Source organism: Arvicola amphibius, chromosome 7 (assembly GCF_903992535.2).
Source record: "Arvicola amphibius chromosome 7, mArvAmp1.2, whole genome shotgun sequence".
Classification (NCBI taxonomy): Eukaryota; Metazoa; Chordata; class Mammalia; order Rodentia; family Cricetidae; genus Arvicola; species Arvicola amphibius.
In genome coordinates this window covers 5,862,831-5,875,717 of record NC_052053.1, presented here as the reverse complement: position 1 = coordinate 5,875,717, position 12,887 = coordinate 5,862,831, and the positions used below count along the sequence as shown (strand labels likewise).

The 12,887-nt window shown below is 43.0% G+C and overlaps 1 protein-coding gene across 1 annotated transcript in view; it reads right to left on the bottom strand.

Annotated features, from left to right (window-relative positions):
• The window catches only part of Cerkl (ceramide kinase like), an 89,569-nt gene extending 76,956 nt beyond the window's left edge, over positions 1 to 12,613 (bottom strand). The window contains 1 exon segment of the mRNA XM_042055452.1: positions 12,418 to 12,613. Within this exon segment, the coding sequence (XP_041911386.1) occupies positions 12,418 to 12,613 (196 nt within the window).
• Positions 12,614 to 12,887: the final 274 nt, after the last annotated feature.

The following is a 12,887-nucleotide window of genomic DNA, read 5'->3' as shown; positions in this document are numbered from 1 at the left end:
TTTAACTAACAATGGCTTTTAATAAAATTAGATGGAAAGTCTATCAATTTCCCAGAAAGAAAAAAAAAAAAACCACAAGGGCCCATACTATTCAAGGGGAGTTTGGGGCTCTCATTTCATACGAGGGCACATACTATTCAAAGAGTTCGGGGCTTTCATTTCATTAATATTCTACACTCATTTAAATGCCTCAAAAGGTAACATATTTATGCAAAGAAAGTAATATGTCATGTAAATAGAGGAAAACAAAAGGTAAAGGGAAATGAGAACAAGAGAAAAATAGGAAATAAAAGAGAACATCAGTTAAAGGTCTTAATTTCTGCTGCTCTCCATCAAGGCTGGTACTGAAGGAAGGGCCCAGACTGTCACACAGTCATGAATGACCCCTAATATCTACAGGCTTCCCCTGTGCCTGTGAAAACAGATTCCAAAGCCTTTTCACTTCCATTTCCTTTGCCTGACCTTGCACAATCACTAAAGACACTAAAAAAACACTAGAATCCAACACGGTACGAGCAAACAAAAGCATGTGTGCTGTTGTGTATAGACAACAGTATTGTGTGCACTGGAAAGTTATCTCAGGTTTATAGGGATCCTAAAGGATCCGTTAAAAGAGCATCTTTTATTTTCAAATGTCAATCAATGACACAGTTAAAAAAAGCAGTCACAAAAGGGGCTTTTAAAAGTACCATGTGTAGGTAGCATCGATTTTTCTCCTAGTTATAACAGTGCTGGCTAAATTTACTAATATCAATATATAAAGCATAAATGAGGCTAAAAGTGGAATCTCATATATTTGCATTTAAAATGTTGACTGCAAAACTGGAAAACTTAAAAAGGAAACTGTAGATACCACCACAAAGCTAGCAGATGTGACTTTGGGTCATCTGTACAAAAACATAAGCATATGCTAAAGAAATCTGACACTATCGTGGAATCAGTTGGTGTCTAAAATAATAGCAGCTCCTTATGTCAATGTGGTAATATCCGTATCAAATGCACAACGCATTATGTTGCAACAGTGTATGCAGACAAAAGAGCATGCTAGCAGAGGTAATGACCAGGGCTCTGACTAAGCTGAGAATGGAGTACAAGGGTACTTCCAGGAAGCGATCTTTGTGCTGAGTTGAAAACGATGCATGGCTTGGATTTTCAGAGCTGGCATTTCAACAGCCTTACTTCAGCTTTTATAAAGGCAGAACAGACCACACATCAGTGTCTGACTTTCTCTAGGGACCCCCAACATGGCCTTAATTTACTCAAGAATAATGCCAAGGATAGGTGCTAAGTTTAGAATATAAACAAGAACCCCTTTACCAGTGGTTTCAGTGTGGTGTCCCGTACCTATTGGCGGAGCAATATGTAACTGTTGGCCCAATATCTTAACGTAAAGAAGCACACAGCCTTAGAAGTGAAGAATCTACTTCAAAACAGAAGTCTGAGAACTTCTATGGTACTACTTTGGGCAGAGTCATCTCACCCCAAATGAAGCTGTGGATAATAAACACAATGTATACTAATTAAAATATGTTGACTGAAGGACTTCAAACCCTCAAATGCAAAAAGCATCCCATAGGTGTCCTTGTTAGGATTCACATGGTACAGCTTGAGTTCCAGAACACATCATTTCCCACGTATAATAGGATGCAGAAGTCCTGTGAGAACCTAAGATTCTCAAGTACCAAGATGGCTCCAGGAAAACAAAAACTGACGCCTAAGGCATTGGTTTTCCAAGATGTTTCCAGGACCAGAGGACATTTGGTCCTGATGCAAAACATTCAAGCAACCTGAGAAATGATAGCTCTCTTTAGCTTAGACGCTAAGGACATTTTTTTCTGAAATATGACAAATGCTAAACTTAATAAAAGGAAACAACCTTCATGGAAAATTCAACCTCTATATTTTTATTAGCATTTACTCAAAGTAAATGAAATATTTAAATATATGTGGGATATTAGTGTCTATTAAAATATATTACATCTAACAAGACCTTCAGCATTATTTTATCTGTATGAGGGAACATCACAAGAATATACTGTCACCCCTTTTTACTCTCAAAGCATGAAAACATATATAAAATAAGAAACGCCAATACATGGCAGCAGCTGCTCAATGTTGTTGCTATTATTCTCCCAGCACATACGGACATGATACTTTGAGTAATATGTTTGTAACATCCACACACTTACAACTGAGCTAAACATTAACGCTTACATCAAACCAAAATAAGATTTTAAGAAGTACATGAACTTTTCATAATCTTAAAATACTATAAAGTTATTTTCTATATTAAAATATTGACATATTTACAAACTGCAACTTCACACTTTTAATTTTCCTAATAACTGCTGGAAACGTTCAAAGATCATAACCTTATCAACAGCTAACAATACTTTCTAAATGTAAAAACTCTAAGCTTCCATTAATCCCAAGCAGCAGCTTCCATTCCAATAAGAATCAGGATACAGGCAGGAGAGACCCTGAGGCTTCTAGAAAAGACAGGCCTTAGGTTTATGTGGCTTGACGTACAGTCGGTCTTTCAGGAGTAATTCCTCCTGAAATGCTTGTTCGAGCAGTTTCCCTTCTGCTGGGCATTTTACTAATCTCTGACCCATTTGATGCAGGGTCTCTGGGAGATTTGTAGCAGAAGCATTGCTTTGTAGTCTTATCATTGGAGGACAGATTTTAGCGCGATCCATGGTTTATAGATTACCACACTGAAAAGTGGTGTCCCCACTGCAGCATTTCTTTCCCCTGAGCCCGACAGCCTCCAAGTTCTGTGATCATTTCCCTTGCATCTATCCTCCCTGTCTCCGTATACTGCCTCTTGGTCTTCTGGTATACGAGCCACTATCCTCTTCAATAGCCCATTGGTCTATCCTGTCTGCCATCTTGACTGCCTTTCCAAACCCAAACAATGAAACAAAAACAAACAAACAAAAACCCTTGATTTCCACTAACATCCAGCCTGCTCTGCTCCTATTTAACATTCAGGTTGAGAGCACATGTTAGCGCTGTATTCAGGTTTTGTGTTATTACAGTCCCCTCTCTGTCTTTATAAACCTATGTAATCCTACACACACCATGTACTTACTCTCCAAATAAGCTCATTCTCAAAAATCTCTCAGCATATTCTCAAAAAATTCCCAGGACTTTCCCCTTCTCTCTTTGTCCATGTTGCTAACTCCCAGCCAGACTCAGAGGCCATCCTCAAGTTCACTCTTAGCCTGCTGGTTCCCCAGTCCTCCCTCTGCCCACAGAACAGTATGCTTTTCCTTCCTCTTCAGCTGCTTGTCCATGATCATCCTCAATGCCCTGCAATAACTCACCTGCACAGAAAAACCACCAAGTTATTTTCTTGCTGCTATCTCTTCAAGAGATTTTATATGCTTTGAGGTAGAAACTGTCAACCTGATTATGGTGTCTAGCAGAAACCCCAGCATGTAGTGAGAGCTCCCTAAATGAAGTAAAAACCAACGATTTAAAAAGAGAAACACAAAGTATGCAGAAATACCATTTCTCATCTCTCAGGCTAGTTTTGAGGAACACTCCTTAGAAGAACATTTCAGGAGCCCTCAAGTGATAATGACAGAAAAACTGAAAAGCATAATGCAGTCAAAAAATTTGGGAACCTTGGAGAAATTTATAGACATGCATTTTTTGATTCAACAGTTCCCTTTCTAAGACTGTTTCAAAGGCACACTGGGAAAAGCACAAAAGTGGTGGCACTGGGACTTTTGTTGCACATTGTTCACAATACCAAGCATCGCAAGAAGTTCAATCGTCACTGGACATCTGCTGCAGGAACTGTGAACACAACACAGGATAGTGCTGAGGAAGAGGGAATGGCTCTCCCTACGTCATGGTACAGAGCACCCCACTACAGTGTGCTACAGAGCGTCCCACTACAGCGTGCTGCAGAGGACCCCACGACAGCATGCTGCAGAGGACCCCACGACAGCATGCTGCAGAGGACCCCACGACAGCATGCTGCACAGCACCCCACGACAGCATGCTGCACAGCACCCCATGACAGCATGCTGCACAGCGCCCCACGACAGAATGCTGCAGAGGACCCCACGACAGCATGCTGCAGAGGACCCCACCACAGCATGCTGCAGAGGACCCCACCACAGCATGCTGCAGAGGACCCCACCACAGCATGCTGCAGAGGACCCCACCACAGCATGCTGCACAGTGCCCCACGACAGCATGCTGCAGAGAACTCTGCAGAGTGGAAAGATGATGCATGGTGTCATATTTTAATTGTAAAAGGCCAGCAAGGTGGGATAATAAAATATATGCATGTCTTCTTATCTTAAAAAGTAATAAAAGAATAAACCCCAAACTTGGAGAACTGGCTCTGTAATTAAGACCTACTACTGCTCTTACAGAGAACCTGAGTTACATCCCAGTGCCCACCTTGGGTGGCTCACAACTGCCTGTATCTCCCACTCTGGGGGTGCCACAGCTCTCACCTCCACATACACTTCACTCGTGTGTACAACCATACACTCGGATGTGCATACACACACATAATTAAAATTTTTGAAACTAAAACTAAACTACTTATTAAAATTTCTATTTTTCATAATTGACTCAGAAATTACAAATGGGCAGAGAAGTGTAACAAACTCTCTTGCTAACTGCCTTAAATTCCGAAAGAAAGCATACGATCTTGTCTTAAAGGGTTTAGGATTGGAGTTGGGACCCTATCACTATGTGGGATATGGGACCAACAACTCCTGAGGGTACTAGAGGACTCTAGGTTCTTTGAAGGGTTAGCAAAACAAGAACTGCAGGCACAAGGGCCAGGTTGTCAAACTTTGGATCCAATCAACTCCATTGCTAGTAAGTCTTGGGGCAAGTAATTTAATGTCAAGAGTACTCGGAATAAAGTTCCTTTCTATACTACAAAGCCTTGTTGGAAAGGTTAAGCAATATAAAACACGTAATACAGACCCTGGTAGGATAAACCCCAGTTGATGTGTGCTTGCTGTCTGTGGGCACTGTTGTGTAGCTGCACTGTTGTGTAGCTGCAGTAGAGTTTACACAACAGTGATTCTGGTGCAAAGCCACGGAGCAGTCACAGGACTCCCCTGCCGCCAGCTGGTGTGGTAGTTTAGACTTTGTACTTTCTGTAAGTCCATAACATTATACTGATGACATAAAAAATAAAATGTTATGAAAAATATTTTCTCTGTATGTATGTGTTTGTGTGTGTGTGTCTGCCTGTTTGTATACATGTCTGCCTAGTTCTAGATTTAGATACTTCTTACATTGAGAATCCCTAAGGTCTCATTCACAAGTCAAACTTTAGCAGAAGGTTCAGTTTCCAGCAACTCCCTCTCCTTTATTTCATTCCCCATCTTCCTTTTGCTCAACCGAACTTTGGTAACCACAAGATTGTATTGTAGGAGGAATCACAAGATTATAGGAAGAATTATAGCTAGAATTCCTTTCTTTAGGTACCACACATACGTACGAAAGTGCAGAGGCAAAACCCACTTCATCAGCAGGCAACACTCTAGTGCCAGCCCCACACATCGAAAACTGTACCAGTCATGCAAAACGCTTTTGAAGGGGCTACGTTTAAAACTTGGCGATGCTCTGCCAAATTGTCAAGGAGATCTGAAGTGCTATCTAGTCACCAAATGTTAGGTGCAGTGACAAGCAGAGGCAGCCACACAGCAAGACCTCACAACTGCAAAGAGTTGTATCTGCTATATTCCGGGTCCTCTTTAGCAATGCTAACCCGCTCTTGTCAAACTGCATGGATACGAAATTGTGCCAGTGTAGTGTAGGCAACCATCTCCTGCATCCAACAGTTCTCGGTTGTCTGTAGCCATTGGCTCAGCTCTTTAAGTCTCTTTTTGCCCTGTTTATATTTCTGTCATCCTCCATAAGACCACAAACTCTGGACAGAGCCATCTGGATCACATCTACTGACCTTCGCCATCCTCAGCCCCCGAGTGACTCTCACTGCGTGTCTCTGAAGGGCCGAGGAAAGATTTGTCCCCTCTCCCAGGGGGCACTTGTGAACCAGTCCCACTTCCAAGGGGCCCACAGGAGTAAAGAGAAGGGGGAGGAAAAAGGAGAACAAAACAGGTTAAGTCTGAAAGTGTTGTCTTTGGATGGGACCACGTGATCTCCTCATCCTTAGGAATAAGCACGAGTCCACAGAACATCACAAGGTCAGACAGGATGCTGGCCATTTCAGATCAGTAGCAGATAAATGGCTGTCAAGTTTCAGTTCAGACACTAAGCACAATGACCGTGGTGAAGAACACAATGGATTTTGTACTCTATCACTAGCTTATAAACCCACAAATCACAAAAGCTGCCGTATAAAATAGTTCAAAGTAACTACCACTTTAGGATTTCCAGGTTTAAAATTATTCTTTTGTTGTTGTTGTTTGTTATTGCTTTTGATTTGAGTTTGGGGCTTGAGATCCCCTGCCTTGGCCTCCTGAGTCCCACCATACCCAGCCTGGCACTCAACTGCTTTTCTTGTTAACAGGCAACTCAAATGGCATGACTCTCTCCATTCTGTGCTGGGATGAACATTTTGAAAACTATACCTTCCTGAGTAGAAATACACATTAAAATTATATCCTGAGAAGAAAACTTTTTCTTTTCTTAGCAATACTAGGGACTGACCCAGGACCTCGCAAGCATTCGCTCCCTGAACCAGATCCCTAGCTCAGAAAATGAACATTTCTGTCTTCTGTTTTATTGTGGTGTTATCTAATACAGTTGCTACCAGTCTCTTGCATGCGTTAGACTTCCGTAAATTAAAATTCAATCTTACTTCCACTTTTGTTCCTCTGACAAACTAGCCATGGCTCTGTTGCTCAGACAGCTACTGGCAGGGGGTGGGACCAATTTAAAACGCAGCATCCCGCAAGGTCTGACTGGCAGTCCTACAATGGAGAAGTTACTATTTGTTGTAAGTTGTTATTGTTTGTCTTGTTATAATGAAGACCATATTATCTTAAAAACAAAGACCTTGGGTAATGTTTACATGACAGACACTTGAAAAACTTTATTAACAGGATAAAATACAGTTACTACCTAAAGTTGAAACTTCATATCCGATGTCTTTTTAAGAATTCCTTCAAGTCTGATCACTCTGGAACGTCCCACACTGAGGGATTCTCTTGTTAATGTGTAGAATGACGACTCAAAGCCTCGAGCCTTACTAATTACCGCTTCACTAATTCACATGACGAACAGGTCATTTGGGGGGTTAGCCCCACTTCCATTATCTGTGACCACACGACCCTCTGACAGATGTCCCAGTTTGGATGTACACAGCAGAGCTCTGGGTATCTGTTTCGCTTACATCTGTTCCCAAACAGCTTAGGCAGATTAATGCTTAGAATATGCCCCGCTCAGCAGAGTCTCAAGTAATCAGCAACTCCCATTGTCTTCAGAATAATCATTTCTGAAAAAAAAAAACAATTTTTTTGCTTTCATATTTTTCAACATTACTTTCTTGCTGCTAAATTCCCAGTAAGTAAATGTGTTTGTATCAACTTGTGGATGGAGAAAATCACTTTGGCTCGTAACAAGAGATCCTTTCAAGTCTCTGTTATGAAGCCTGGTCTCCTGGATTTTACTGGTCACTGATCTAATTCAGCTGAGCTCAGAGCTGTGGTGGGAATTAATTTTTTTTTAAAGAAAACAACTTTAGATTGTGTCAGAGGTAGTAAAAGTGTACAAATAGAATTGAGAATCAAAATTAAAAGTTGAAACCCTCATTTACTATAAAAAATGAAACATAATATTTTAATGTTAACATAATTATAGAGTCTGTTCCAAAGTTTGGGAGAGATCATGTGATGATAAAGCAAAATTAGGATGGGCTGAGATGTTCCTTCTGTCTAATATGTGACATTGGCTAGCAGACAATGTCTGTGGGAAACCCTGGCCTATTTCTCATCGTGCCCTGGTGCTGGGGAAGTGAAGCACTTCCTGTTTCCCACCTGGTTCTTCTAATGAGAAATTCACTCTGGTACAAAGTTTCTCCACGCACACCAAAAGCCTACACCCACTGGCGTTTCAACCCTTACTTCATTTCGTTGGACAAAAATGCTCTGGTTTCTATTCTTTAGACTACAGCTTCTCAGGTGATCAGAACTGGAGGTCTTTGGAGACGTTGGTATAATACAAATCCTTCATTTTGCAGGGGAGTAAACTGTCACTCAGCTGGCTTAGCTGATTTGTCTGAGTAATTTGCACACTTGCAAGTTCCAGAGTTAAGACCTAACAGCCTTCTGTATCCATGCCTGACACTCTATACCACACATGCAAACAGAAGTGTACGGCTCCAATAATGTATTCCCACACTCCAAGGTGGTGTAATTTTATTACAGTTCACCACCTATACTGAAAATCTGAGTGACCTTCACAGCCCAATGGTGAGACTTGCTTTGTGAAAGTTTTATTTTAGATAAACTTATGTGCACAGGTGTGGGTCATCCTTTTCTGCTCACCCAGAATCCTCAGAGCAATAAGAAAGGACAGAGGAGACACGTTCCCAGCATGAGAAACACAGGGGCTATGGACAAGTGCACGGGAGATCTCTAAATCCATCGTTTGTAAAGGAAGTACAACTAAGCTTGATCTAGGCCAATGCCCCCACACTCCTGGCTTTCTCTATCAGTCACTTTTGTTTTATGGGAATAATATAACATCTGGTCACAAAGGACAATAAAATACCTTCTTGCTTGGGATGTACAAAGTCTTGCACCTTCTGCTCCAATCTAACACTCCAAACTAAAGATCACCACATGACAAACACACGCTCCTACAAGTGTGCCACTGGCTGAGACAGCAAAGTGTCCAATAGGCAATCATTACTGTTAAAAATATTAAACTCTGGAAACATCTGCGCTAGTAACAGCATACGCTAACAGCCAGAGAATAAAGCGGATGAATTCAACAGTTTTGACTATATGCACTAGATCTACAAAAGGATTAGAATATCACAGTCTATCATGGATCCACGAGAGGCCCATAGAGCTCTATTCTGCCCCAGTGAGCTACAGTCTACTGATGGATTCTGAGGGAGGAACAGTCACATCTTCAGTTGTGCAGCCACTGAGGAGCCCACCGGGCTTCAGGGGATAGATGAAAACTCAATCGCACAAACAATCCTGGCAAAATTCTATGGGCATTAAGAATTTAATGCTTGAATTATAGGTAGGAAGGGATGTTGACAGGGATGAGAGAGACTTGAATTTCCCATTGGATCAAACAATCAGAAACTGCAGCTAACATTTTCCTGGGCACTTTCAGCAAGAGAAAGAGAGCAGAGTTGAGGTAATTCAGAGGAAGAGTTGTATGATGCCATTCATTGAGAAGATCTAGAAGCTCATTAGACAGAGAGAAGGAGGCAAGGAAACAGAGAGAAGGAATCTTTTAGGACCCAGACCATGGGCTTTAGGGAAGGGCAAGTCTTGAAAAGGAAGGCTAATGCCTAAAAACGACGAGACAACATCCTTCCTTAGCCCAAAGAGAGACTTCAGTGGTGGCCTTGAGAGATGGACAGTCATGGGTAACCACACATGACGGGAAGAGAAACCAGCCGTTAACGCGGAGAGTCCTAAGGTCGGCAGTTTCAGTAGGGGTGGGTGAGACCACCATCAGTGAGAGGCCGTGGGGGAGAGACGCTGTGCAACAATTCTGGAAGAAAGAGAAACAAGACCACCTTTATATCTTCTACTAAGTTGAACCGGAATTTCTTGTCTCCAGGCCTCTTGTTGACTTTATGCATATTCTATTACACTCTTGACTGTTGCTTACCAATTATGCCTAGACAACAACCTTTCATTTTCACTATTTATTCCTTTGGCATAGGGTGTCTTTCCAATGCATAACATAAATTTAGTGAGATGAATTGTCTCCTCAAAATTCAGATCCTGTTGGAACCTCGGTTAGATCCATATTGGGAAATAGTATGCATTGCAATTCAGCTAAGAGATTATCCTAAGTTTGGGGTGACTTTGACCTATGACACCAACTGACCTTCTAAGAATGGGAGGGAAGACATGGAGACAATGTGAGTTCATGTGAGGACGTGGAGCTATGGAACCCACAAGCCAAGGAATGCCAAGAGGCACCAGGCCTAAAAGACACAAGGAAGGATTCTCTCTTCTTCAGAGGGGTATAGGAACTGAACTCAGTACCTCACACACCCCAGCTAACCAGCAATCAACTCTACCACTGAGCTATACTCCAGACCCTCACTTAACATCTTGATTTCTGATAATACTGCAAATCCTTATGAAATACCATTAAGCTCAATTTTCCTGCCTCTCCCCTGATTATTTGGGATGTAGGGACATAAACAGCTAACCAGTTCTTTATGCTAACTTCCCTGTTAAAAGCAGATAGCTTTCCTTCAAGCACACTAGAATTCTTCAAGAGGACACCCACATTAGATCACCTCACAAAATATTGTTTACTTCATGTTTGGAGATGAGTGGTCTCAGTCACAGCCTTTGGGGCCATGTATTTAGGTGTCAGGCAAAGACACTAATCCTTGGGTTGCATCTTTGAAACATTCAGCAACATGTCTGAGCACTAAGTAGCAAGCCATTCAGCCTGTAAGGGAATAACTGCTCACAGGGCTAATATCTTCCTTAACAAGACCTAATAAATTAAATGGAAAACATCTCTTCGTTTAAAGAAAAAAGGCCCAAATTATGTGCTGGTGTGTCTAAGATCCCCACCTCCATCAGTAGGGCCTCACAAACCTCATCTCTACAGAGAAAGATAACACAGCCATCCCTCTAAATCAGCCTTGAGTCCAATAAAGGAACTGCAATCACTGGGGTCACTCACTTTCCCTGCCAAAAAGACCGCCAATTTGTCATAATTCCGACAGTGCTGACCTCCAGAAAAATACATTAGTGTCTTTGTTCATCGTGCTCAAGATGGACAACATGGGGAAGACCACATTGTATTTTGTTCCATCAATGAAACCTCTAAGATACTACAAGTTTAAAAGTTGAATGCTCTGATAACAGCTCATCGACACCGTGCAATATTATTCAGAGACCTCATCACCCCAGCCCTGCTTTGGGATGCCAGATACCTGCCAAGGAACAACAGCCAAGGCCTCCTCTACCACACACCTCAACACCATGTCCTCCTAAGTGTGCTAGCTTGGGTACAGACTTTACCCTGCTCTGGAGCCCCTTCACTCATTTCTCACGGCTCCCGTCTACGCCACTGCACCCCACTGCGTTTAGTAGAATGCCTCTTGAGCTGCTCGGCAAATGAAAGGGGCGGGCTTCTGAGGAGCCAATATTAGAAGCTCAAGGTGTGTTAAATACCAGGTGTTAACTGCAAAGACAGCAAGTGTACTCAAAGGGAGGGAAAGAAAACAGAGGGTCTGAGGACAAAATTAAACAGAATAAGCACTTGCAAACTTTGGAGCAATAAAACTGTCAAGAGAGCTTTTCAAATTCTATTACCAGGAGTGCTAATTAAACCTATTTTTTCGAAATCACCTCTGCTAGAGAACGGCATTTCTCTGCCACCATTTGTCTCTGTGCTGCAGGCCAGACCTACACGAGGTCTCCCTGCACAGTCTGACTGCTCTCGGCTTGTAGGTTAAATTGGTTCCCTGGGCTAATCCAAATTCTAGTTATAAACATTTACATCCCCTAACCCAGGCTGACTTACAGACTAACAGAAAGAGTCCACAACACGGCGCCTCACTTGTAATTTCAAAGGTTCAGGAAAATACTTCATCTTGGGTTTTCAAAACACGTGAAAACGTTTTACTTAAAGCCCAAAGTAGCTTTGCTGACTTGAACGCCACTGCGTATGTCGCTAGGCTGGAATTCACACTCCAGGCTTATGCTGGGCCCTGATTGATGATGGTTTCAGTTTGTTAGACTTTTGAACTTTTGAAACTTTCAAACAATGGCTTTACCATTCTATGACAAACGGTAGTGCCAGGAGTTTTCTCTCAGGGGCAGGAGGAATCAGCCGTTTTTAATTTTATAATCACGTAGTTAGTTAAAATAAGGCTGTAAACCACATTCCACTCAAAGGCACTCTGACTGGTGACTTGAAATATTTCTAACTGCAAATTGCAGCACCGTGTTTTCTAATTAAAGCCTTTAAGGCGGTAAGTTTAAGTAAAAAGAAAAAAAATCTGTGATGCGATATTCTTCAGAAATTCATTAAAAATCGGGCTTCAAAACTTGTTACAGGTAGAAAGAGAACTGCAACTTCCTGGTTTGCTATTACACCCGCCCCAACACACACACACACACACACACACACACACACACACACAGGAGGCTGAAAGTCAGCTGGGTTTCCGTGTCAGGGAGGGAGGAGGACATGGCAGGCGCGGAGTGTGGGGGGCGTGGAATATAGGGGGCCGCCACTCACCCGCCGGGAGCTCGGGCTGGATGCGCCGCCACCGAAGGGTCCTCTCGCCCAGCACCACGTCACAGCTTTCCCTCTGGATCTCGAAGATGCCCCGAAGCAGAACCCGCTCAGCCACCGCTTCTGGGAGCTGCGGGGACGCGAAGGGAGTCCCCTCCTCCAGGGCGCCCACCCGGCTCCTGCGCTTCCCCCGGAACATGGCGCGTGGGGCGCTGGGCGAAACTGGGGACCCCAGGAAGCCTTTTGGGAAGAAGAGTGTCCACAGCGTCTTTCTGGGCCGCGTCCCGTGCTGCCCGGGCAACCTTGCAGCGAGCCCGCAGGGAGGCGGGTCGGGAGGGCGGGGCCGCTGGAGTTGCCCCTGCTCTGGGCCTCCAGTGCCCTCCCAGGGCCATAGCTGCCCAGTAGGAGTTCCTGGGCTGTGAGCATTCCCCAAATTGGCTTGGTAGGCATCGCTGGGTCCTTGTTAAATAGAG